General features: G+C 43.1%; 2 protein-coding genes across 2 annotated transcripts in view; both read left to right on the forward strand.

Moving 5' to 3' along the window:
• The window catches only part of Nup160 (nucleoporin 160), a 56,757-nt gene extending 49,850 nt beyond the window's left edge, over positions 1-6,907 (forward strand). The window contains exons 33-36 of the mRNA XM_070032325.1: positions 288-429; positions 3,348-3,473; positions 5,092-5,196; positions 5,973-6,907. Coding sequence (XP_069888426.1) covers positions 288-429; positions 3,348-3,473; positions 5,092-5,196; positions 5,973-6,062 — 463 coding nt within the window. The 3' untranslated portion in view covers positions 6,063-6,907. The remainder of the gene's footprint in view (positions 1-287; positions 430-3,347; positions 3,474-5,091; positions 5,197-5,972) is intronic.
• A 5,496-nt stretch (positions 6,908-12,403) lies between these two features.
• Positions 12,404-26,010, forward strand: part of Fnbp4 (formin binding protein 4) — a 31,432-nt gene continuing 17,825 nt past the window's right edge. The window contains exons 1-9 of the mRNA XM_070032327.1: positions 12,404-12,647; positions 13,778-13,870; positions 16,738-16,874; positions 17,712-17,898; positions 19,777-19,924; positions 20,253-20,379; positions 20,905-21,246; positions 22,441-22,651; positions 24,660-24,784. Of these exons, the coding sequence (XP_069888428.1) occupies positions 12,404-12,647; positions 13,778-13,870; positions 16,738-16,874; positions 17,712-17,898; positions 19,777-19,924; positions 20,253-20,379; positions 20,905-21,246; positions 22,441-22,651; positions 24,660-24,784 (1,614 nt within the window). The remainder of the gene's footprint in view (positions 12,648-13,777; positions 13,871-16,737; positions 16,875-17,711; positions 17,899-19,776; positions 19,925-20,252; positions 20,380-20,904; positions 21,247-22,440; positions 22,652-24,659; positions 24,785-26,010) is intronic.

Consider the following 26,010-nt stretch of genomic DNA (forward strand, 5'->3'; position numbering starts at 1 on the left):
TTATGAAGGGTGGAGGTGTGGCTTAACTGGAAGAGTGCCTGTCTAATAAACATGAAGCCCTAAGTACAAATCCCAGTACTGCCAAATCCCAGTACATGCTATGAATAATACTGTAAATCTCTGTTAAGAATCTAAAACTTGGGCTGGCAAGCTTTGATCCTCAGTCCCAAAAAAGAAAAGACAAAAAGAAAAAGAATCTAGAACTTTTCAGTAACCAGGATATAGACTTTAAAAAAAAATTAAAAATAAGATGACTCTGAAGCTCATTTGTTTTACTTTTTTTCAAGCGCTACAGATGAAGCTTGGCGATTATTGTCTACTTACCTAGAAAGATACAAAGTCCAGAATAACCTTTATCACCATTGTGTAATCAACAAGCTTTTGTCCCATGGAGTGCCTCTGCCTAATTGGCTTATAAACAGTTACAAGGTATGTGGTGTCTTAACTTACAGCTCAGTGGTAGAGCGCTTGCCTTGCATGCATGAGGCCCTGGGTTCGATTCCTCAGCACCATATAAGCAAAAAGAAAAAAAGCCAGAAATGGTGCTATGGCTCAAGTGGTAGAACACTAGCCTTGAGCTGAAGAACTGAGGGACAGCGCCCAGGTGCAGAGTTCAGGCCCACGACCGGACCCCAAAAAAAAAAAAGAAGAATCCACTTAAAGTTATTCTGAATAACTTCATAAAATGATTAAAAAGAAAAAGACGGAGTGATAATTTATGGGACCATATACTTTGGGCAATTTCTCAATTATAGCTAAAATAACTAAGAATTTAACTTAAATTCCAAACATAGTATTGGGTATTTAAAGTCCCACAGGTTAGTAATTTGATTAATTCCTGTTTGTATTTAAACTAATGAATATATGCATGATACAATGTGTATTATATTGCTCCAAAAATTCACTGCAGGGGTTAGAGTAGATTTCATATATACCTCAAACACAACAGTGTTTGAATCAGTACTGTCAAAAATTATGGACTTTGGGGCTGGGAAGGTGGCTCCGTGGTAGAGTGCTTGCCTTGCATGCCTGAGGCCCTGGGTTTGATTCCTCAGCACCACATAAGCAAAAAAAAAAAAAAAAAAAAAAAAGCCTGAAATGGCGCTGTGGCTCAAGTGATAGAGCACTAGCCTTGAGCTGAAGAACTGAGGGACAGCGCCCAGGCCCAGAGTACAGGCCCCACGACCGGACCCAAAAAATAATAATAATTATGGACTTGGGCTGGGAAGTTGGCTCAGTGGTAGAGCACTTGCCTTGCATGCATGAGGCCCTGGGTTCGATTCCTCAGCACCACATAAACAGAAAAAAAAAAAGCTGGAAGTGGCGCTGTGGCTCAAGTGGTAGAGTGCTAGCCTTGAGCTGAAGAGCTGAGGGACAGCGCCCAGGCCCAGAGTTCAGGCCCCATGACCGTACCAAAAAAAAAAAAAAAAATTATGGACTTAGCTGGGTGCTGATGGCTCATCCCTGTAATCCTAGCTACTCAGAGCCTGAGATCTAAGGATCATGGTTCAAAGCCACCCTGGGCAGGAAAGTCTGTGAGACTCTCATTTCTAATAAACTACTAGGAAAACCAGAAGTGGTTCTGTGGCTCAAGTGGTAGAGCACTGGCCTTGAGCTGAAGAGCTGAGGGACAGCACCCTGGCCCAGAGTTCAACCCCCATGACCAACAAAATAAAAAAATTATGGACTGTGGACCAGGCACTGGAGAGTCACACATGTAATTCTAGCTACTCAGGAGGCTGAGATCTGAAGATCAAGGTTCAAAGTCAGCACCAACAGTATAGTCCATGAGATCTATCTCCAATTTACCTCTAAAAGGACAGAAATGGAGCTGTGGCTCAAGTAGTAAAGTGCTAACCTTGAGCAAAAATGCTAAGAGACAGTGTCTAGAGAAACTTTATAAAGAAGGAGGTTCATTTAGCTCATGGTTTTGGAAACTGAAAGTCCAAATGCATATGGGTCTCTAGAGATTTGGCCCCCAGGGAGGGCCCTCTTGGCTGTGTCACATCATGGTGGGAAGAATCACATCTCCAAACAAGAAGTTCAAGGGTTGGGCTCACTCCTAACAGCTCACTACCTTAAGAACTATCTTAATACTTCTTGTGGCCAGTGTCCTCTATGACCTTATGACCTTCTGCTAACTCTTACAAGGGCCTAACCTCTTGAAAACCTTCACACTCTCATGTCACCAAACTGGAGACTAAGTCTCCAGCACATGAACTCTTGGAGGGAAAAACCACATCTAGACTATCCCAGATCATCTGCATCAAAATTATTTTGAGTGGTAATCATCTTGGAAATTTGGATTCCTGGGTCCCATTTCAAACTTACAAAATGACTAGGAGGAAATAGAGTGAGTTTTTAACAAGCTCCCTTTTGGATTCTGGTGTACACTTATGTTTGAGAACTGTAACTGAACCAACTTGCATAGAATAAGGCGAGAGAAACAAAAGATTAAGAGTAGAAATATTGATTCAGTTAAACAGTGGTGAAACAGTTAATGCGATAGAGGTAGATTATAATCAAATGAGCACATAAGCCTCATACTTACTGTAATTAATAGAGTGCCTCCAAACTGAGACTATGTTCACCATTCTCTTGCCCTGAGTTACAAGTTGCAAATTTGTTGATTCTTATAACTTCTTTTTCTTTTATTATTTCTATATTTCTTAAAACTAATGTGACAATATTGTCACTTTCGTACTGAGAATTTCTGGGAAGATTTGTTGATTTTTCTTAAGTGGAAACTGGAAAAAGACAAAACAATTCTTAAATGACAAAACAAAGAAAGAAGGCCATTTAATAGAGTCTTACAATGTGCCTGGAAATAATTGGACTCTTGGGAATATGGCACTAATCATATGATATAGATGGGTAAACAAAAGTGCTCATGTATTTGTACTAAAAAATGTAAGTGCCAAGAAGTTAGATAGTCAACATCCTTTAGTCAGTCCCCAGAAAGAATGAAAATGTATGTATAGGGCTGGGAAGGAGGCTCAGTGGTAGGGTGCTTGCCTTGCGTGCCTGAGGTCTTGGGTTCGATTCCTCAACACCACATAAGCAAAAAAGCCAGAAATGGCACTGTGGCTCAAGTGGTAGAGCGCTAGCCTTGAGCTGAAGAGCTGAGGGACAGCGCCCAGGCCCAGAGTTCATGCCCCAAGACTGGACCCCCCCCCAAAAAAAAGTATGTATACTTTCTTAGGGTTTTTTGAGACAAAGTCTACTCTGTAGCCTAGGCTGGCCTTGAATTTAAGATCTTCCATGCCTCAGTCTCCTAAAGCCTGGGATTATAGGTTTTTACCATTTCCTTTGGTTGAGCATGCATTTGAACTACTGACTTCTTACAGAAAGTTGATGCTGCTGAATTGCTTCGGCTGTACTTGAATTATGACCTTTTGGAAGAAGCTGTGGATTTGGTCTCAGAATATGTAGATGCTGTGTTAGGAAAAGGACATCAGTACTTTGGAATTGAGGTAGGTACATACACATAGGTGTTTCTTCATTCTGAATTGTCATATGAAGGGAAATTCATTGTATATCAGCATATTTAACCTTTACTATTTATTGTTAATTATATACCTATATATTGACATTCTAGGAATCTCTAGATTTCTGTTTATAAAATGGGACTACATTCCATTTTCCTCCATCAAAAGAATGTAGATTTAGGATTGGAGGCTGTCGGTCAGTGGTAGGATGCTTGCTTTTCATACATAAGGCTTTGAGTTTAGTCTCTTCCACCACAAAGTTTTGGTGGGTGGTGGTGGTGGTGGTGTTTTTCTTGTGTGGGGGGGTTTTCTTTGTCAGTCATAGGGCTTGAACTCAGGCCTGGGGGCTGTCTCTGAACCACAGTGCCACCTCTGGTTTTCTGGTAGTTAACTGGAGATAGAAGCCTCAGGGATTTTCCTTCCTCAGGCTAGCTTTAGACTGCAATCCTCAGTTCCCAGCCTCTTTTTTTTTTGGTGGGGGGGATCCCGTTGTGGGGCCTGAACTCTGGGCCTGGGCGCTGTCCCTCAGCTCTTCAGCTCAAGGCTAGCACTCTACCACTTGAGCCACAGCGCCACTTCTGGCTTTTTTCTTTTTGCTTGTATAGTGCTGAGGAATTGAACCCAGGGCTTCAGGCATGCAAGGCAAGCGCTCTACCACTGAGCCAACTTCCCAGCCCAGTTCCCAGCCTCTTGAGTAGCTAGGATTACAGGATTAAGCCACCAGTGCCCAACTAAGTTATTTGTTTTTAAGCATGCTCTATTTACTATTTCATATTTAATAAATATAAACACAGTATTTTGTGTGTGAAAGGATTATGCTAAATTACTAAAATCTCTACAAGGAATTTCTTATAAAGGGCTATTTCAATCCCATTTTTATTTTTATTTTTTTTAACCCATGCAGAAACAGGTTAAGTTCCCAGAGCTCACACAGATGGTCAGGTCTCAATATGCCTCGGTGACTAGAGAGTCAAACTGTTAAACTCTTAGGAAAGTAGTCAGAACTTTAGAGGGCTAAGCTTTCCTTTTCAGCTTTTATTCCCCAGACAATTTGAATTTAAATTTAGTTCCAAAGTGGAAAGGTGCTGTTCATGGTCAGTTTAGGAAGAATTTTATTTATCCTTTTAAGATGAGAGATGATATAAAAATTAAAATATTTGTGCCAGTGGCTCACACCTATAATTCTAGTTACTCAAAAGGCTAAGATGAGGATCACAATTCAAACCACCCTGCGCAGGAAAGCCTACGAAACACTCATCTCCAATTAACCCAACCAAAAAAGCTAGTAGAGCTCTGACTTGTGGTGGTAGAGCACTAGCTCTAAGCACAAAAGCTCAGGGACAACACCTAGACTCTTAGTTCAGCCTCAGGTCCAACAGCAAAAATAAATAAAATTAAATAAAAATTAAAATACTTAACAAAATAAGGACAAGCTCTCCAGTTGAAAAGAGAAGGGAGGAACCTAGTTGTGTCTGTGTATATGTGTCCTGTGTATATATGTGAGAAACGATAAGCAAAGTATTTCATGTTAGTCGTGAAAACAACTGCCCAAAAGAAATGGTATGCTTTATGTTGTTTTCAAACAGTAAACATTTCCTTCCAGTTTCCACTGTCTGCAACAGCCCCACTGGTGTGGCTCCCATACTCCTCCATTGATCAGCTTCTCCATGCTCTGGGAGAAAACAGTGCCAACACTCACAACGTTGCAGTAAGTAACACTCCAAGAGTGCTTCTGTGGCAGCCCCTGCACTAACAGTTATACCTTACAGCATGCTGATCAATTCTGTAGGAGTGGAGGAAGGGCAAAGCTGCCCACACCCCTTAGCATGCTGTCCCAGTCCCTGTATAGTAAGGTAAAGGATCTAAGCAATTTTGTTTAAAAAAAGCTAAAGACTTATGTAGACATTAATTGCACAGACAAATGGCATGCAATCTACTTTTTTTTTTAAATGGGAACCAACATTCCTTTATTCACATTTATGTTAAATTTATTCCCATGCCGGTTTTGTTTCTTCAGTTTCTTCTGGGATACCTTTTTGTTCTGTGCAAATTCCTCTTCCGGTTTAGGAAAATTTGCTCCTTTTTAGTAAGGATCATCTCAGTGTGGCAGGGGGAGCTCAGGTATGGGTTAATCCAATCTTGAACCAACTTGTATGTTTGGTACTATGTCTTGGGTGCTTTGTTCACCTGGATGTATTCAATGACCAGGGAGTCTACATACATCTAAACCCTCCGGTTCAGCATCACTCTTCATTCTTGAGCATGTGCAGCAGAAATTCAGCACTTTTTGGGCCACTGACCCTGTGTCCAGCCCCACCATTTGGCCTGGGCACACCTGCCACCATGGTAACAATGGAATGGCACACATTGCTTCTTTAAAGTGACATCTTTCAGATACTTGGTAGTTTTTCCAATTTGCATACCCTTTATGGCCAGTCAAAGTAATTGATAATATCAATCTTTTTTATTTGTTTTCCTCTACAGCTGTCCCAGAAAATACTTGTCAAATTAGAGGACTACCAGCAAAAAGTTGATAAGGCAACAAGAGATTTATTATACCGTCGGAACTTGTGATCTGGATTGTTTCCTACCTAGCCTTTGTAACCTTGGTGCCTGTTAGGGCTTAAGACTACTACCCTATGGGGAACCCTGTACTCAAGTTTATAACCATAAACATTGTGTACTACACTCAGATCTGCATTCTGCACAAGACAGAAGAGTGAGTCAGAGAATCCTGTGCTTGCTGGTGGTGCTAACATGATTTCTGGTTTTCAACTCTGGTCTCAAAACAGCTGCTTTTGTATATGATTCACAGGCTTTTTTAGAGTTTATATTTTTTTAAACTACAGAAGACATTCTTTATCTGCAAATTAAGGCCCACCTTCACTTTCCAAAATAGCTAATGGTTGTTGGTTTATTGGCTGACTACCATAAGTAGTCACAGAAAATCTTCCCATTCTTCCCTATCACTTTTTGTATTTCAATGGAATTATTTTGGTCCAGAACTGACATGTATTTTCTGTATTGCAAACAAAGCCTAATGATTTTGCATACTCTTTTCATTATTTATTGTGGAGTTTTTGTACGATCTTCAATAAATAATTTGCCTAGTTTAAGCCTAAAATGATGACCAGCTGCTTAAAGAAAATTTGAATCTGGTTCTGAAGCTAAAGTTAACTAAACTTTTAGCCAAGAAAAATTGGAAATCCATTATCTATAAAGGCAACAGATTTTCAAAATAAATTCTGTTAACTTACATGATTTCTAATAATCAAGCCGGACTTGATCATATAATAATGTGTTGGACCAAAATACGAACTCTACTGGTCAGATTCATGTATTAAAAATTCTGGGGAAAGTGAAAATAATGAAAAAAATGAAAACTTCTTGGATTTTATTCTGTATATTAAAATTTATCTTTCAAGGAAACAATCAATCTCTGTAGTACTTCCTTGAATTATGGAGTTTTTTTTTTGAGGTTTTCGAAAGACTTTAATTCTTATACTGTCAATAACATTTACATACTATTTTTCATTATATACTTTCATAATGTGAGTTTTTCCATGGTATTGTTGATGGTAGATATTGAAATGTGTTGTTCTTTTATTTTTTATTTGACTCTGGGCTGTTTAATATAATATGTTTGGTAAGATGAGGGATTCCAAGAGCCCTTGTCTTTCTAGGTCCCAAACTTTCAACACAAGAACGACAGCCACCTACATATACATATTGGTGTGAAAAACATCAAATGCTCTTATATTCATCTTTGGGGAGCTAGAAGCAGTAAGAGTGGTGCTGCCCCAGAAACCTATGAAGTTGACCAAAGCAAGGCCTTCCATAATGGATATTCACAAGACACTGACCATCTTGGTTGTTTTGGTTGGAGACCTAAAACTCATGCTGGCTCCAATCACACTCTTCTGTCCATTTTTTTCTGCCTTCCTCACTTTGATTTCAGCCAGAGAAGAATGTGTCCAGGCCCTTTACCCCAGTTTTCCCACCACTATGGTCTCTAAAGTTTTGTGATGTTAATAGTTCATAATAGCATGATCATTTCTTGTTTATTTTCTAGTCATAAGGTGTTAAAAGATCTTGGGGCTGGGAATATGGCTCAGTGGTAGAGTGCTTGTCTAGCATGCATGAAGCCCTGGGTTCAATTCCTTAGTACCACATATATAAACAGAAAGAGCCAGAAGTGGCATTGTGGTTCAAGTGGTGAGTGCTAGCCTTGAGCAAAAATAAGTGCCCAGGCTTTGAGTTCAAGTCCTATGACTGGCAAAAATAAAAGCTCTCACAGGAGACTAAGATCTGTGTTCACAGTTCAAAGCCAACCCAGGCCGGAAAGCCCATGAGATGCCTATCTTCAATTAACCACCAAAAAGCCAGAAGCAGAGCTGTGGCTCAACTGGTAGAACACCAGCCTTTAGTGAGAAAGCTAAGGGACAGTGCCTAGATATGCGTTCAAGCCCCAGTACCTGTACCAAAACAAATTAAAAATGTAAAAGGTTCCCTCTGGCTGGGGACTGGAGGCATAGCTCAGTGGTAGCACATGGGTTTAGCATGCACAAAACTAGGTTCAACGTCCAGTACCAAAAGTAAGTAAATAAGCCAGGTACTGGTGGCTCCCACTTGTAATCCTAGCTATTCAGGAGGCTGGGCAGGAAAATGTGAGACTCTTACCTCCAATTAATCACTAAAAAAGACTGAAGTAGAACTGTGGCTCAAGTAATAGAGCTCTATCCTAGAGCACCAAAGCTCAGGGAACAGCATCAAGGCCCAGTTAAAACTCTAGGATCAGGGGCTGGGAAGGTGGCTCAGTGGTAGAGCGCTTGCCTTGCACGCATGAGGCCCTGGGTTCCATTCCTCAGCACCACATAAGCAGAAAGAAAACAGCCAGAAGTGGCGCTATGGCTCAAGTGGTAGAGTGCTAGCCTTGTACTGAAGAGCTGAGGGACAGCGCCCAGGCCCAGAGCTCAGGCCCCATAACCGGACCCAAAAAAAAAACAAAAAAACACTCTAGGATCAGCAAAAAAAAAAGTAGAAATGTAACTGCCTTATCAGCCTGTGATGATAAAAGTAGATGTCATGTTTGTAAACAGTAGAAGTGCTGGAAGAATAGCTAAGTGGTACAGCACTGGTCTAACATTCATGAGGGCCTGGATTTGGGCCCTAACACCTCAGAAAAGGAAAAAAAAAAAAAAAAAGAATGCCACTCAGTTTCATATTGAGCAGTCTTACCACGCTTACCATTGTCATTTTTGTAACTTTTTAAGGAAGTTGATTTGTTCTACAAAGCCATCTTGGCTGCTTTGTTACCCTGCCAGCCCCCATTACTGAACCACACTTCTGAGAACTCCAGGTCAGCTCTCACCAGTTCATTACTGCTCCTCTTCCCATTCGATTCCCACCAAGTATATGAGTCCACCAGTGCTTGTGCTTCCCCAAGTCCATCCTTACTGTTCCTATAACTTCACTGGACACCTAGGGATAGTCAAAAGACAGTTTATTTAACTCACAGTTATACTTTTTTTCCTTTGTGCCAGTTCTGCTGCTTGAACTCAGGACCTGAGTGCTGTCCTTTAGCTTTTGAACTCAAGGCTGGCACTTGACCACTTGCACCACAGCTCCACTTGTGGCTTGTTTAGTAGTTAATTGATAAAGGGTCTCAGGACCTCCCTGACTGGGCTGGCTTCAAACGGAAATCTGTTCACAGTCTCCTCTAAGTTGCTAGCTGAGAGCCACCAGCACCTGGCTTTTTTTGTTTGGGAGTTTTTTTGGTTTTTGGTGTTGGTACTGGCACTTAAACTCAAAACCTGTGCCTTAGCTTTTTCACTCAAGGCTAGAATTCTGTCACTTCAGCCACAGTTCCACTTCTGGCTTTTTGATGGTCAATTGGAGCTCTGGCTGGCTTCAAATTGTGATCCTCAGATCTCAGCCTCCTGAGTAGCTAGGATTACAAGTGGGAGCCACTAGTGCCAGGCATGCCTTTAAATCCGTTTTAGTAAACCAAGGGAGTTTCTACTTTCCCAATTCACTTATCAATGGGCCATCTTTTTTTTTTTCAGGTGGCCCACAAGAGTGTTAGCATCATCCCTAATTCTCTGAACTACCACATTAAATGCAGTATCTCCTGATGGGTTCATAGCAACAAATTTGTCCCGGTCTACTTAATGTTCTTCCCATTATTATGCCACATTTTTATTATCCATTCTCATACACTTGAGGTTTTCTTTTGGGGATTTTGAACTTAGGGTTTCACTTGCAAAGCAGATGATCTACTTTTGCCTCTAGCCCCTTTTTGTCCTATTATTATCTTCGTTGTTCTAGTCCTGGGGCTTGAGCTCGAGGTCTGGGCGTTGTCCCTGAACATTTTTGCTCTACCATTTGAGCCACAGTTCCACTTCCAGCTTTTTTGGTAGTTTTTTTTTTTTTTGGGGGGGGGGTCCGGTCATGGGGCCTGAACTCAGGGCCTGGGCGCTGTCCCTCAGCTCTTCAGCTCAAGGCTAGCGCTCTACCACTTGAACCACTTCCGGCTTTTTTTTCTTTTTGCTTTGTGGTGCTGAGGAATCGAACCCAGGGCCTCATGCATGCAAGGCAAGCACTCTACCACTGAGTCACCTTCCCAGCCCCAAGCTTTTTTGGTAGTTAACTGGAGAGAAGGGTCTCATGGACTTTCCTGTTCTGGCTTTGAGCCTTGATCTTCAGATATCAGCCTACTGAGCAGCTAGGATTACAAGCCTGAGCCAGGTGCCCAGTGTGGTTATTTCTGAGGCAGGGTCTTCCTTTTTTTTTGCTATGTGGCCAGAGCTACAGTCCTATTTGTACATCACTGGTGCTGAGGTTGACAGGTGGGCACCACTGCTTCTGCTCAGTCATCCATTGAGAATAGGGCCTGTTGAAACTTTTCTGCCTGGCCTGCAGAACCAAAATTTCCTAAAAATCTTGGCTTTTCAAGTAGCTAAGATTATAGGCTTGAGGGGCTGGGAACATGGCTCAGTGATAGAGTGCTTGCCTAGTGTTAGGTTTTTTAAAAGAGGACCCAAGTAACAACTGCACCAGCACGCATGTGGTATTCAGGTAAGGGGTAGGTTTATTCAGTAGACGTGCTGGGACCAGGCAAGGTCGGCACTCCACGTGGCTGGGAAAGGCCTGGGAATGAGAGAGAACTGGGAAAGAGAGGAAAGAGCTAGAAAAGAGCAGAAAGAGGGGTAAGAACAGCAGCACTCACGTGGTTTTCAGGTAAGGGGTAGACCTGCTGGGACCAGGCAAGGTTGGCACTCCACATGGCTGGGAAAGAGAGGAAAGAGAGAGAGTAAGAAAAGAACAGAGAGAGAGCTAGAATAGAACAGAGAGAGCAAGAAAAGAGCAGCCAGAGAGCGTCTGGGCCTGGGCTAGGCATTATGTAGGGTATGGGTGGGAAAGGTGTGGCCACATCAAATTCAGATGTGACCTCAGCGGATGCAGATGTGACCTCTTCAGGTGTCCCAGTTGCCTAGGTAACGCAGGTACTGGGTGGAGACTTTGCTGCGAGGAGGGTGGAGTCTGCTAGACATCCAGGAGTGGACCTTACACCTAGCATGCATGAAGCCCTGGGTTCAATTCCTCAGTACCACATAAACAAAAAAAACCAGAAGTGGCACTGTGGCTCAAGTGGTAGAGCTCTAATTTGAACTTCAAAAGAAGCTCAGGGACAGTGCATAGGCCCTGAGTTCAAGCCCCAGGACTGGCAAAAATAAATGATTATAGGTTTGAGCTACCATACCTGGCACAGCCCCTGATTTCTGATTGCATATACATTCTAAAACTAGTTCTTTTGTAGAATAATGTGCTTAGTTTACACTTTAAACCTCACCTCTACAAGCTGCTGGATTAACTACAGGTCTACTATATAGGATTGAGGAGCTATTTTTTTTTCCTGCCAAGGGCTATTGGCTACTTATTTATAACATTATTGGAGAACTATGCAAAATGATCAACACAGGCTGTGCTGAGAAGCATAGGTTATCAGTCTTGCCGGATACTAGAGCCCAGGTTGCAGGACATCACCCAAGCATGGTCTAGAAGCAATGAGGGATATTTGTGAGAGTGGTGTCTTGCTAGGCAGCGGCCTCGGCCTGAGATCCAGGTCCAGGATACCATTGTGGGGAGACTGGGGGGGAGGGGGAGTGGCGGGGAGGAGGATGTCATGTCATTTCTGCCAGCAAACAAGTCTCAGAATTTAAGCTTATTACTTAGGAGCTCGATGTCCCCATTAATTAGCCACAAGTATCTGGATCTGGAGGTTGAAGGAGAGTGATTAAAGGCAGGCTAACGTTCCTGCATCCCAGGAACAATGCGCCCTCTCTGTACAATGTCTAGTTATTTTTCTCAATATCATCTTTGCACTTGAAAATTTACAAAATCGTAGAAGGCACATTTTGCTACTGTAAGCTACAGTAATCTGGGCGAATCTTAGGAAAAGGGTCAGAAAGCAGCAGAGCTTCCTAAAAGAAACATAACCCGGAACAGTTAGGTAAGATCTGGTACAAGATGGAGGACAAGAAAAGACTCGGGGCGGAGGGGGGGAAGAGGGAAGGACGACGCATGGGCGGATCCCACCCTCCGCGGAGAAGTCTCCAGAACACACTATTGGCTCGACTAGCACTCCTCCTCCGTTTCTATTGGCTGTCGCTTCCTTCTCTATCAAATAAGCCAATCGCCTAGCGCCATTAGCAAAGCCCGCCCTTACGTAGGGGAGTCGAGCAAGCTATGGCCTGCCGGAGCGGAAAGCGCACGCGCGAGCGCGGGCTCGGCCGGTTAAAAGCGGATCCTGGCTGGAGGCGGCGCAGTGGTGCATGAATATTGATTACGTACCTTGGCGTCAGGTGCCCGCCCCTCTTGGTTTCCGCCGCTTGCTGCTCGCGCTTGGGCTCGCGATGGGGAAGAAGTCCCGGGCGGTACCCGGCCGCAGGCCCATCCTGCAGCTCTCTCCGCCGGGTCCTCGAAGCAGCACGCCGGGCCGAGACCTGGAGCTGGAACCCGACACGGAGCCGGACTCTACAGCGGCGCCGCCTAGCCAGTCAGCCCTTGTGGCGGCGACGGCGGCGGCGACCACGACCACGACCACGGCGTCGCCCTCAGTGCCTGCCGCCGCGGCCCCAGACGACCCGCCTTCGGAAGGTGAGGGCGCGCGGGGGCCCCTGCCTCTAGTGGAGATGTCCCAAACTCGAGCGCGGGGCTTCCGGCCTAGGCCTCGGGCGCCTCGCCGGGCCCAGAGAGGATGAGATTCCCGGACTGGCGAGGCCCGAGTCCGAGGCCTGCGTGCCGCGGCCCGCCGAGAGGCCGGCCGAGGGCCTCTGGGCGGCGCGGAAGAGGGATGGCGCCGGGCGAGCCCCGCCGGGACCCACCCAAAGCCGCCATGGCGGGTGCAGGGTAACCCCCGGGGGCTTTTGGAATCCACTGGCGACCCGCCCCCACCCAAACCTCTTGTGTCGCCTTTTGATAACGTAGAGGGGAGTTCCACGTGCGAGACTTGTAACACTGCAATCTAGCCTTTATTGTAGGCCACCTGCTTGCTTGCTTTTTTGCTGAAATTCAGATTGTTTAGTCGAAAGCCTCTAAAAAAAAAAAAGGTAGACCAGGCATAAACACACAACAACAACAACCGGATCCTAACAGGCATCCATCTTCCAGATGATAGGCTAAGTGGAGCTTTCAGATACGTGTGTAGATTAAAATTTACTACGAGCCGGGCACCAGTGGTTCACGCCTGTAATCCTAGATATTCAGGAGGTTGAGATCTGAGGATCACGGTTCAAAGCCAGCCCGGGCAGGAAAGTCGGTGACACTCTTATCTCCAATTAACCTCCAGAAAACCTGAAGTGGTGCTGTGGCTCAAGTGGTAGAGCGCTCACCTTGAGCTGAAGAGCCAAGGGACAGCGCCCGGGCCCAGAGTTCAAGCCCCATGACCTACTAATGTTGTATGTATATACAGGGGTAGATCCTGATAAATCAGTCACCTTTTCAGTTTTTAAGTATCAGGTGAACTCATGAAGCACATATATACTGTATGACCCGAAGGAGATTTATTTGTGCATGGTAAGTTTGAAGCATTGTATATGTAGTCCTCAGATTGTCAATGTCAGAGTCACTAAGGAAATGGAAGATTCTAGCTCTCTCCCCCATGGGGTCAGTGATACAGTTGATAAATCTAGACCTGAAAGGTCAGACAAGATCGATTTGTTGCCTCCAATGTTTTCTTAGGTCCACTGTCTGACTGCAGTTTTCTTTTCTTTGTTTTTAAAATCTAGATGAACAAGAAATAGTGGTGGAGGTTCCCAAAGTTGTACCAAATCCTCCCAAACCAGTTATGACCACCAGACCCACAGCCGTTAAAGCAACAGGTATAGATACTTGTTTTTCATTTCTTCTACATCTTCTCTAGAGTATCTTTTATTTAGTATGTTTGTACACCTAGAATGCTTTGTGGGTGTTCCTGTTTTGCTAATTGATTTCTATAAAAATGTAATTTCTGTCTTCCTGGGGCTAGGGCCCTAGATAGAGTGCTTGCTTAGCACAGAGCTCTTCAGCTTTTTTTGGGGGGGGGGGGTGGTCCGGTCGTGGGGCCTGAACTCTGAACCTGGACACTGTCCCTCAGCTCTTCAGCTCAAGGCTAGCGCTCTACCACTTGAGCCACAGCGCCACTTCCGGTTTTTTTCTTTTTGCTTATGTGGTGCTGGGGAATCGAACCCAGGGCCTCATGCATGCAAGGCAAGCACTCTACCACTGAGCCACCTTCCCAGCCCAGAATTCAGCTGTTTTTTTTGGGGGGGGGGGTCCGGTTGTGGGGCCTGAACTCTGGGCCTGGGCGCTGTCCCTCAGCTCTTCAGCTCAAGGCTAGCGCTCTACCACTTGAGCCACAGTGCCACTTCCGGCTTTTTTCTTTTTGCTTATGTGGTGCTGAGGAATCGAACCGAGGGCCTCAAGCATGCAAGGCAAGCGCTCTACCACTGAGCCACCTTCCCAGCCCCGAGCTCTTCAGCTTTTATCATTCAATCAGTGTCTTGTTTCTGAGGGCTTGCTGGTATACTAACTCCAAGGAACACAATTTGTTTTTTGCTTTTTCCCTGTGTCCAAAATGCCCTTTGTTACTTCTCTTTTTTCCTTCCTTTTTTTTTAAGTCCCCCTAACTTTTTCTAATGCTGTTTTGTCCCTCATACCTACTTGGCATTTTACTTTTTGTGCCAGTCTGGAGCTTGAACTTGGGGCCTAGGTGTTGTCTCTTTGCTTTTTTCCCTCAAGGCTGTACAATATCACTTGAGCCACAGCTCCACTTTTTTTTGATGTTTAATTGGAAGTAATAGTCTTGGGGCCTTTGTTGCCCTGGCTGGCTTTTGAGACAAAAACCTCAGATCTCGCCTCCTGAGTAGATTCTTCCTTGCAGTCAAATTAGCTAGGGGCTTATCTATCTTACTTATTTTTCAAAGAGTTAATGTTCTGTTTCATTAATTCTTTATAAAGTTTTTTTTAAGACTCCAGTCACTGCCCTAATTTTTATTTCTGTCTACTGATCTGGAGTTTAGCATGTTCCTGTTTTTTTTCTAGAAGTTTGAGGTCTTTAGGCTGTTTATTTGAGCTTTTTTTTTCCCTATGTAGGTACTCAGCTATAAATTTTCCTCATATCACTGCTTTTGCTGTATTCTAGAGGTTGTAATATGTTTTGTTTTTATTAAATTCCAGGATTTTTATTTTTATTTTTTGCCTGTGCTAGGGCTTGAACTCAGAGCCTCATGTTCTCAATTGGCTTTTTCACTCGAGAACGATGCTCTACCACTTGAGCCACATCTTCAGTGCAGCTTTTGGTTAATTGGAGATAAGCGTTTCTCAGATTTTTCTGCTTGAGCTGGCTTCTAAACCAGCATGTTCAGATCTCAGCCTCCTAAGTAGCTAGGATTACAGGTGTGAGTCACCAGCACTTACCTTCCAGGAACCTGTTTTTTTTGTTGTTGTTGTTTGTTTGTTTGCCAGTCCTGGGGCAAATCAGGGCTTGAGCACTGTCCCTGAGCTTCTTTTGCTCAAGGCTAGCACTCTACCACTTGAGCCATAGCCACAGAGCCATTTCTAGCATTTTCTGCTTATGTGGTGCTAAGGAATAAAACCCAGGGCTTCTTGCATGCTAGGCAAGCACTCTACTAAACCACATTCCCAGCCCCTTCCAGGAACTTTTTTTTTTTTTTTTTTTTATCTCCCCCTTATTTCTTTAGTAATCCACTTGTCTTTCAACATCATGTTGTTTAGTCTTCATGTGTTTGGACATTTTCTCTAGTGGTTTCTTGTGTTTGCTAAGATTTATGTCCCAAAAACAATGAATGTTTTTTTCTGCCAAGGGACATTTGAATATTTATATCAGTAACAAGTCATACAAAGCTATTAATACAGATGGCCATGCACAGCCAACAAGGAGCATGTATGTGTCTGCACTGATGTGTACCAATTATTTACATCCAGGCTGGGTGTTCCCTGCTCCTGTCCTAAAATATAATCATGAGCTGCTGAGAAAAATGTATATTTTGCAGCTGCTGGATGAAATACTCTGTGAATGTCTTGTCAAGTCCATTTGGTTTGTAATATCATTTAGTTCTATTGTTTCTTTGTTGAATCTTTGACCTACCTGTTGTTAAGAGTGGGGTTTTGAGGTATCTCACTATTTTTGTTCTGGGCACTCAGAGCATTGCTTGTAAGTTTTTGTTTAATGGACCTGAATGTGCTTTTCATATGTTAACTCTTAATTTTCCTCTGTGCTGGGATTTTTCTTCCACACTGGGGTTTGAAATCAGGGCCTTACCCTAGCTAAGCAGGTGTTCTACCACCTGAGCCATCCCATTACTACTAAAATGGACATTTTAATCCCTAAACGCTTGTGTTAATTTTGAAAGAGTAAGATTCATTGATTGTCAATATTGCGGAAGATGTCAAGTAGCTATATGCAGTCTTAAGTGTATTATACCAGTAATGCCTTTGGTGGTTTAGTGACTTTTCTTATTTTGTCTTTGGAATTGAGCTGAGGACCTTTTGCTTTACCACTGAGTTATATCCCCAAGCCCAGTGTAGTGTTTATTATTTTGAGTTCTAGTGTAGTGTTTATTATTTTGAGTTCTAATCAATAAGTAAACAGTGTAAACTCTTTAGCTAAGGGGCCATGCTGTGTGTTTTCTTAGGTATGTCCTAGGACATTCAGCATTGTTACTAAGATGTTCCTTTTTGCTTGTAGGTGGTTTATGTTTACTTGGTGCTTATGCAGACAGTGATGATGATGAAAGTGATGCTTCTGAAAAACCAGCACAATCCAAAGAGGCAAATGGAAACCAGTCAACTGATATTGACAGTACATTGGCCAACTTCCTAGCGGTTAGTGGTACTTTTGTTTGGATTTTTAGTTATTGAAACCACTTTGGAGTCTGTGTCTCAAGTGGTTGCTTTGCTTGTCAATCTCAGTGTCTCTCCTCCCTTATGTTTCCACATGTCTTTTTTTTTTTTTTTGTCTGTTATGGGGCTTGAACTCTGGGCCTGGACGCTGTCCCTCAGCTCTTCAGCTCAAGGTGAGCCTACCACTTGAGCCACAACGCCACTTCCAGTTTTCTGGTGGTTTATTGGAGACAGGAGTCTCATGTACTTTCCTGCCCAAGCTGGCTTTAAACTGAGATCTCAGATCTCAGCCTCCTGAATATCTAGGATTACAGGCGTAAGCTATCAGTGCCCACTCTACATGTCTTATTTCATCCTTCCCTCTTTCTTTTCCTTTTGTAATGCTTCTAGTAAGGAGAAAAAAGAATGCAAAGTTTTAGGAAACTTCGTAATTAATTGAAAGAGAATAGTTTTGAAAATTGCGTAGCTTAGAATTGTGCGGGCTGACTTTTTTGTCGGGGGAAGGAGAGGTCAGTCATGGGGCTTGAACTCTGGGACTGAGCGCTGTCCCTTAGCTCTTCAACTCAAGGCAAGGGCTGAACCACTTGCCACCTGGCCACTTCCAGTTTTCTGGTGGTTAATTGAAGATAAGAATCTCGTAGACTTTCCTTCCCAGGCTGGCTTTGAACTGTGATCCTCAGATCTCAGCCTCCAGAGTATCTAGGATTTCAGGTATGAGCCACTGTGCCCGGTAATGCTGACATTTTTTTAAAGTAATTGCCTGTTTTCAGGTTTTGGGTTTTTCTGTCATTATTACCTTTATCATTCTTCATTCTATAGGAGATTGATGCTATAACAGCTCCGCAGCCTACAGTTCCTGAGGGAACTTCTGCTCCACCTCCAACACCACCTCGACCAGAGCCAAAAGAAGCATCATCATCTGCCCTTTCCTCCACTACATCAAATGGAACAGACTCAACCCAAACACCAGAGTGGCAGTATGATACTCAGTGTTCTCTTGCAGGAGGTGAGTATGGTACCTTGTTTCAAAGTCTTTAAGTTCAACCCCAAAGGTGAAGATTCTTAAGATCATAACATTAATAAGGTAAAGATTTTGGCCTAGGTTAGACTGTTGGAAGATGGTGAGTGTGGTATCTTTAAGAAATTGTAGAGGGCTGGGAAGGTGGCTCAGTGGTAGAGTGCTTGCCTTACATGCATGAGGCCCTGGGTTCAATTCCTTAGCACCACATAAGCAGAAAAAGCAGAAGTGGCACTGGCTCAAGAGGTAGAGCACTAGCCTTGAGCTGAAGAGCTGAGGGACAGCGCCCAGGCCCAGAGTTCAGGCCCCATGACTAGAAAAAAAAAAAAAAGAACTTGTAGAATACAACTTACTTTTCTGGAAGAGAGGGTGCTGGCGTTGAGCTCTGAACTCGAGGGCCTTCAGGCTTGCTAGTCATTCCCTTGACTCCTTTTTTGCTTTACTAATTTTTCAGATAGGCTCTTGTGTTTGCCTGGGGCAACCACAGATGTGGATGCTTCCAACATGTTCCTCCTACTTGGAATTACAAATGTTCACTACCACACCAAGGCATCTGTTGAGACTGGGGGTCTCATTAGCTTTTTCTCTAGCTTGCCTCAAATTGTGATTCTCCCAATCTCTGCCTGCTGAGTAGCTGGATTACAAGTGTGCAATGCTATGTCCAGTGTTGGTTTTCTTTTTTTTGTTCTTGGGGCTTAAACTCTAGGCCTGGGCACTGTTTCTAAGCTTCTCTGCTCAAAGTTACCATTTTAGCCACAGCACCACTTCCAACTTTTTGTTGGTTAAGTAGAGATAGATAAAAGATTCACGAGCTGGCTTTGAACCACAATCCTCAGATCTTAGCCTCCTGACTGGCTAGAATCACAGGCATGAGCCAGCAGTGCCCATCCTTGCTCAGTGAATCTTTAATTTTAAAAAAAGAAGTTTATGCTGTTAGAGGGGCTGGGAAGTTGACTCAGTGGTAGATTGCTTGCTTTGCATGTATAAGGTCTTGGGTTCGATTCTTCAGCACCACATAAGCAGCGGGGGGGGGGGGGGGGGAGCCGGAAGTGGCACTGTAGCTCAAGTAGTAGAGTGCTAGTCTGGAGCTGAAGAGCTGAGGGACAGCACCCAGGCCCATAGTTCAGGCCCTACAACCAACAGAAGAAAAAAAAAACTGTAAGACATGTCTCTCTACAGTTAACAATCAGAATGGCAAACTAGAGACATGGCTCAAGTGTTGAGTGTCAGGCATGAACAAGAAAGCCAAGCGAGAGCAAGAGGTTCTGAGTTCAGGCCTCGGTACTATCACGAAAAAGTAAAAACGGGGCTGGAAATGTGGCTTAGTGGTAGAGTGCTTGCCTAGCATGCATGAAGCCCTTGGTTTGCTTCCTCAGTACCACATAAACAGAAAAGGCTGGAAGTGGTGCTGTGGCTCAAGCAGTGGAGTGCTAGCCTTGAGCTTTTGCTCAGGGACAGTGCCCAAGCCCTGAGTATAAGCCCCAGGACTGTCAAAAATAAATAAAAACAGAAGATTGAAAAAAGTTTGTAGTTTTTAAAATTATTTTGGGTAGTAGGCTGCATTTTAAACCATGTGTGCAAAAGTGACTAAGAAATATTGCTGAGTAAATTATTCTTAGTGTTAGGCTGGTGGTTCTTAGAGTCAGGGGTCACCTGCCTTCCAGTAAAAATTTGATAACGTCTGAAGGTACTTTGTGTTACTGCAGTTTATGAGTAATGCACCTAGTGAGTAGAAACCAAGAATGCTTCTAAGTACTTTTGAGTTTCAGGAGCCTTATGTTAGCTTGTCATGACTGTAATAGTGTCTTGGGATAAACATCTGAGCTGTAGAAGGGTTTGTATAAAGTTTGTTTTATTTTCTTCTAGTTGGAATTGAGATGGGAGATTGGCAAGAAGTCTGGGATGAGAACACAGGATGCTATTACTATTGGAACACACAAACAAATGAAGTAACTTGGGAATTACCCCAATATCTTGCCACCCAGGTACAGGGATTGCAACATTACCAGCCCAGGTAAGGACAGGACATACATGAAAAAAGTATGTAGAGGGCTGGGAAGGTGGTTCAGTGGTAGAGTGCTTGCCTTGCATGCATGAGGCCCTGGGTTCGATTTCTCAGCACCACATAAGGAGAAAAAGCTGGAAGTGGAACTGTGGCTCACATGGTAGAGCGCTAGCCTTGAGCTGAAATGCTGAGAGACAGCACCCAGGCTCAGAGTTCAGGCCCCAGGACCAACCAAAAAAAAGAAAGGGAAAAAGTACATAGAAAAATGTTAGTCTTATCTTGTGCTAAAGGTATTTGCCTTCTATTTCTCCTGCTAAATGTTTGTTGTTTTTTCCAGTTCTGTAACAGGTGCTGACGCTAGTTTTGTGGTGAATACAGATATATATGCAAAGGAGAAAACAATTTCTGTTTCTGTTTCTAGTAGTAAAAGTGGACCAGTCATAGCCAAACGAGAAGTTAAAAAGGTTAGTGTTACATATTAGGGCATTTATGTATTAATTAAATGTAATAAACTACAAGTAAGTTTTGGACCAATTCAGTTTTTTTATTAATTATAAAGATAACTGTATATAGGGGTTACAGTTACATGAGTAAGCTAATGAGTACATTTCCTATAATTCAGATTTTTGAATATGATTGAACATTTCATTTTATTGTCTGTTAATCTCCTTCAAAGCACACCTTATCAAGTCATATGTTAAGATGACAAAAATGTGAATCTCATTTAAAAATCAGCCTCTGCTTCCTACTAACCCACCTTTGACTTTGTGAAACTAGGAAAGGATAGATTTTAGTGCCACTAAGAAGAACTGATTTTAATTCAGCCACTACCTTTCTTAACATTTCCTATATGTAGGTGTTAAAGGTTTTTTGAGTTTAAATGAATTTTGTAAGTATCCAGTAACTAAAAGTAAAATTAGTTTGAATAATAAAGTATATAGGGGAGATTTCTTTTGATAGTTGACACTGAATGATTTCATTCTTTGTAGGAAGTAAATGAAGCAATTCAAGCTCTCTCTAACAATGAGGAGGAGAGGAAAGGAGTGGCAGCATCACTGCTTGCCCCTTTATTGCCAGAGGGAATAAAAGAGGAGGAAGAAAGATGGAGAAGAAAAGTAATTTGTAAAGAAGCAGAGCCAGTATCAGAGGTAAAAGAAACAAGTACAGCAGAAGAAGAAGCAGTGACCACAGTAAAGCCACAGGAAGTTCTAATGGACAGTATAGAAGATCCTTCTCAGGAAGATGTTTGCAGCGTTGTTCAGTCTGGAGAAAGTGAGGAGGAAGAAGAACAAGATACCCTTGAGTTGGAGCTAGTTTTGGAAAGGAAAAAAGTAAGTTTTTGAAGATTTAAAGTACATTTTTCCCCTTAATACTATCATACTAGCCAAGTGCTGGTGGCTCCCACCTGTAATTCTTAGTACTCAGGAGGCTGAGATCCAGAGGATTGAGATTTAAAACCAACTCAGGAAGAAAAGTCTGTGAGACTATCTTAAATAAGCAGCATAAAGCAAGGTAGGAGATAGCGCTCAAGTGGTAGCGTATAAGCCAATCAGTCAAGCCAAACTAGAGCGCAAGCCCTAGATTCAGGCTCTAGTCTGGACAAATACTTTCATATTTAGGCATTATTATAGTTGCTATTAGGATTTTGTTTTTTTACCCTTCATCTAGGTATGTCTAAGCATTTAAATTAAAACATTATAGAGTTGTGGTTGTTTTAGCATCTGATGCTTTATGTAATTGATAATAAATGGACTACATAACCATGCTTTAACTTACTAATTACTGAGGTTACAGTCATGCCCTTATGTGCTTTTTCATTTTTTTTAATATTAGTTATACTGGAGGAGTTTCAGTGTTAATATTTCTGTATGTGTGTGTGTATGTGCATGCATCTCCTACTAGGGCTTGAACTCAACATAAGCTTTGGGCTTAGCTTTTTGTGTGTGCTTGAATTTATTGAGAAGTTGGTTTTTACCTATTTTCTGCCATTGTTTTTCCCCCCTTGGGACAATTTTATCTGCTACTGCTGAATGACCCAGAATAAATTAATAAGTATTATATAATAGTAACATCTCCTGAAGCTTCTCCAGGTAAGAACTACAGTAGCCAGGTACCAGTGGCTCATACCTATAATTGTAGCTACTCAGGAGACTGAGATATAAGGAATGAGGTTCAAAGCCAGCCTGGACAGGCAAAGTTCATGAGATTCTTATCTCCAACCACCAAAAAGCCAAAAGTGGGGCTGTGGCTGAAGTGTAGAATGCTAGCCTTGAGCAGAAAAAGTTAGGGACAGTGCCCAGGCCCTGAATTCAAGATCCAAGGCTGGCACCAAATAAAGATAAAAGGGCTAAAGTTCTGTAGAAGGACTAGCTACATTAGGCTTTTCCCATTGTGTATAAGATTTATATATTTGTGGATCTCTAGAACTAGCCCCCTTCAGATGCACATTTGAGAAATACTTCCTAGTCTCAGAGGTTTTAAATTCTAAAGTTAGTGACTAATTTTATTGTCACGTTTTTTTCTAGGCAGAGTTGCGAGCCTTGGAGGAAGGAGATGGTAGTGTGTCAGGGTCTAGTCCACGTTCTGATATCAGCCAGCCAGCCTCTCAGGATGGAATGCGCAGACTTATGTCTAAAAGAGGAAAATGGAAGATGTTTGTTCGAGCCACAAGTCCAGAGTCCACCAGTCGGAGTAGTAGTAAAACTGGACAAGAGACTCCAGAAAATGGAGAAACTGGTAATTCATGCCCTATTTTTTTTAATTATTATTTTTTGGACAGTATTGTGAGTAACCCAAGCCTTTGTGCATGTGAGGCCAGAACCTTTATCACTAAACTGGATCTCTAGTCCACATTGGCTTTTAAAATGATGAAAAGAGGAAACACTCCACCCTCATGTTTCCCTTCAGCAAAATCAGGGAGGATTATTTTCCTTTTGACTCTTGAATATGTAGTAGAAAAGTTAACTAAGATTTCAGTACCAGGGCTGGGAAGGTGGCTCAATGGTAGAGTGCTTAGCTTGCATGCATGAGGCGCCCTGGGTTTGATTTCTCCGTACCACATAAGCAGAAAAAGCCAGAAGTGGCACTGTGGTTCAAGTGGTAGAATGCTTGCCTTGAGCTGGAGAGCTGAGGGACAGCGCCTAGGCCAGGAGTTCAGACCCCACGACCTACAAAAAAAAATAGATTTCAGTACCAAGGAGGTATAGTACAGTGGCCCTGCCTGTACTGGGAGGCAGAGATGAGGATCACAATTCAAGATCAGCCCAGAGATAAGAGTTAGACCATATTTCACAGAGAACAAGCTAGTTATGGTAGTATGTTCCTATAGTTTCAGCTACACAGGAGGTGTAGGGATTATGGTCCAAAGCTGACCCTGGCCAAAGTACAAGACAAAAAGATCACTACAGCAAAAAGGACTGAACCTGTGGTTCAAGAGGTAGAATTTTTCTACCAATTGCAAAAATCAAACATTAAACCTTCTTATTGTACACTTAGCAGAAGGTATTTTTTTAAGGTCCTGGTTTGAAAACTAATACCAAGGGAAATAACAAATGAGGACTTCTTTTTTATTAATTTTTGCTCATATATATGCCAAGTATATCAGCAGACACCTGTCTGCACTTGAGAAATTAAGATAGTTAAAGAGGATCAAAAGTTTAAGGCCAGGCGCCAGTCAGTGGCTCAGGCCTGTAATCCTAGCTACTGAGGAGGCTGCAATCTAAGGATCTTGATTCAAAGATGGCCCAGGCAGGAAAGTCTGTGAGACTCTTGCCTCCAGTAAACCCACCAGAAAACCAGAACTGACACTGTGTCTCAAGTGGTAGAGAGCTTTCCTTGAGCTGAAGAGCTGAGGGACAGTGCCCAGTCCCAGAGTTCAAGCTCTACGACCAACCAAAAAAAAAAAAGTTTAAGGCCAGCCTGAGCTATATAGGAATAGGAATATGCTGTCTCAACAACACAAAACAAAAGGAGAGATATAGGGCCTTGGTTAAGTTGCTTCACACTGACCTAGAAATTATGGCTTAAGTGATCCAGAGTAGCTGGGACTACAGAGACACAGGCTACTATGCTCATCGAGATAGCAAGATTGTCCAGACTTTTTTTGTAAAGGGGGAAGGGGAGGGTGTGGCTGGGGTTGAATTCTGGGCCTGGGCGCTGTCCCTGAGTTGCTTTTGCTCAAGGCTAGTGCTCTACCATGTGAGCAATGGTGCCACTTACAGCTTTTTTTTCTGAGTAGTTTATTAAGTTAATAGTCTCACAGACTTTCCTTCCCAAGCTGGCTTCAAACTGCAATCCTCAGATCTCTGCCCCTGAATAGGATGATTACAGGCGTGAGCCACTAGTGCCCAGCTTCTGAGGAAGATATTGAGTCTGAGTTCAAGCCTCAGTACTGGTACAAAAAAAAAAAAACAGGGCTGGGAAGGTGGCTCAGTGGTAAAGCGCTTGTCTTGCATGCCTGAGGCCCTGGCTTCGATTCCTCAGCACCACATAAGCAAAAAGAAAAAAGCCAGAAGTGGTGCTGTGGCTCAAGTGGTAGAGCACTTGCCTTGAGCCGAAGAGCTGAGGGACAGTGCCCAGGCCCAGAGTTCAGGGCGCAGGACTGTACCAAAAAAACAAACATTGTTGGCCCTCTGTCCCACCCACAAACCTGTATGCAAGGAGAGATTACTCCTTTATATGTCTGTGCTGCAGGGGGATGCAATGTGTTGATTGTTTGGGCTTAATTTCGCATTCTCTTTTGCAGTGATTGGTGCTGAAAATTCAGAAAAAATAGAGGAAAGTTCAGATAAAGAGGTAGATGCAGAAGAATCATCAGAGAAGATAAAAGTACAAACAGCACCAAAAGTGGAAGAAGAACAAGATTTAAAAGTGTGTATATTAATTAATGTAACTTAGCAAATTTTTGAAAAATCTAATCATGAAACTAACTGCTTTCTGTCGGATGCCGGTGGCTCATGCCTATAATCCTAGCTACTCAGGCTGAGATCTGAGGATCACAGTTCAAAGCTAGCCCGGGCAAGAAAGTCCGTGAAACTCTTGAGAGCTTGTTTGGAGGTTCTAGCAGGGAGCTCAGCTACTCGTATACCCTTGACTGAAGACCGGTCCTCCGCTATCAGGGATGGTCATCCTCTTCCACCGAGCGCGCAGCTTCAGGAGGGACTCACATGGAGCGGTGAGGGAGGAAGGGGACACCCACCTAGCCAGCCAGATCAGCCAAATCAACCCTGGCGATCAATGGGGTGACAGATGTCGCAGCCAGATCGCCCTCACATCCTGAAACTCTTATCTCCAATAAACTACCAGAAAACTGGAAGTGGTGCTATAGCTCAAGTGATAGAGCACTAGCCTTGAGCTGAAGAGCTGAGGGACAGCGCTCAGGCCGAGTTGAAGTCCCATGACTGACCAAAAAAAAATAGAAAGAAGCTAACACTTTTTTTTTTTTTTTTTGTCGGTCGTGGGGCTTGAACTCTGGGCCTGGGCGCTGTCTCTCAGCTCTTCAGCTCAAGGCGAGCGCTCTACCACTTGAGCTACAGCGCCACTTCTGGTTTTCTGGTGGTATATTGGAGATAGGAGTCTCATGGTCTCTCCTGCCCGGGCTGGCTTTGAACCTCGATCCTCAGATCTCAGCCTCCTGAGTAGCTAGGATTACAGGCGTGAGCCACCAGCGCCCGGCTAGAAGCTAATACTTTTTGTTAGCAAGTAGTAAATCTACTGAAATCCCTTTGGGTGAAAAAGTCATATTTAAGACTGAAATATGATATTACATAGGGCTGGCTTCATGATATATTACCAGGAAAATTCTGAACATTTGCTTTCTTTGACGTTAAACTTTCAAAAAGAGCTGATCAATAATAGGCTTCTATTGTTTAGAAGTACTCAAAAGAACAAAGTCAGATTTAAGTCCTCCATGAAATACTTTATTTTTGCTGGTACTGAGATTGAAATTAGGGCATTTTTCTCTTGCCTTCACTCTACCACTTTAGTCACTTAGCTTTTCTTTTAAATTGTTATTATAAAAGTAATGCCACTAGCCAGGCACTGGTGGCTCACGCCTGTAATCCTAGGTACTGAGGAGGCTGAGATCTGAGGATCAC

This window comes from Dipodomys merriami, unplaced genomic scaffold, assembly GCF_024711535.1.
Source record: "Dipodomys merriami isolate MVZ:Mamm:240054 unplaced genomic scaffold, mDipMer1.0.p SCAF_21, whole genome shotgun sequence".
Taxonomy (NCBI): Eukaryota; Metazoa; Chordata; class Mammalia; order Rodentia; family Heteromyidae; genus Dipodomys; species Dipodomys merriami.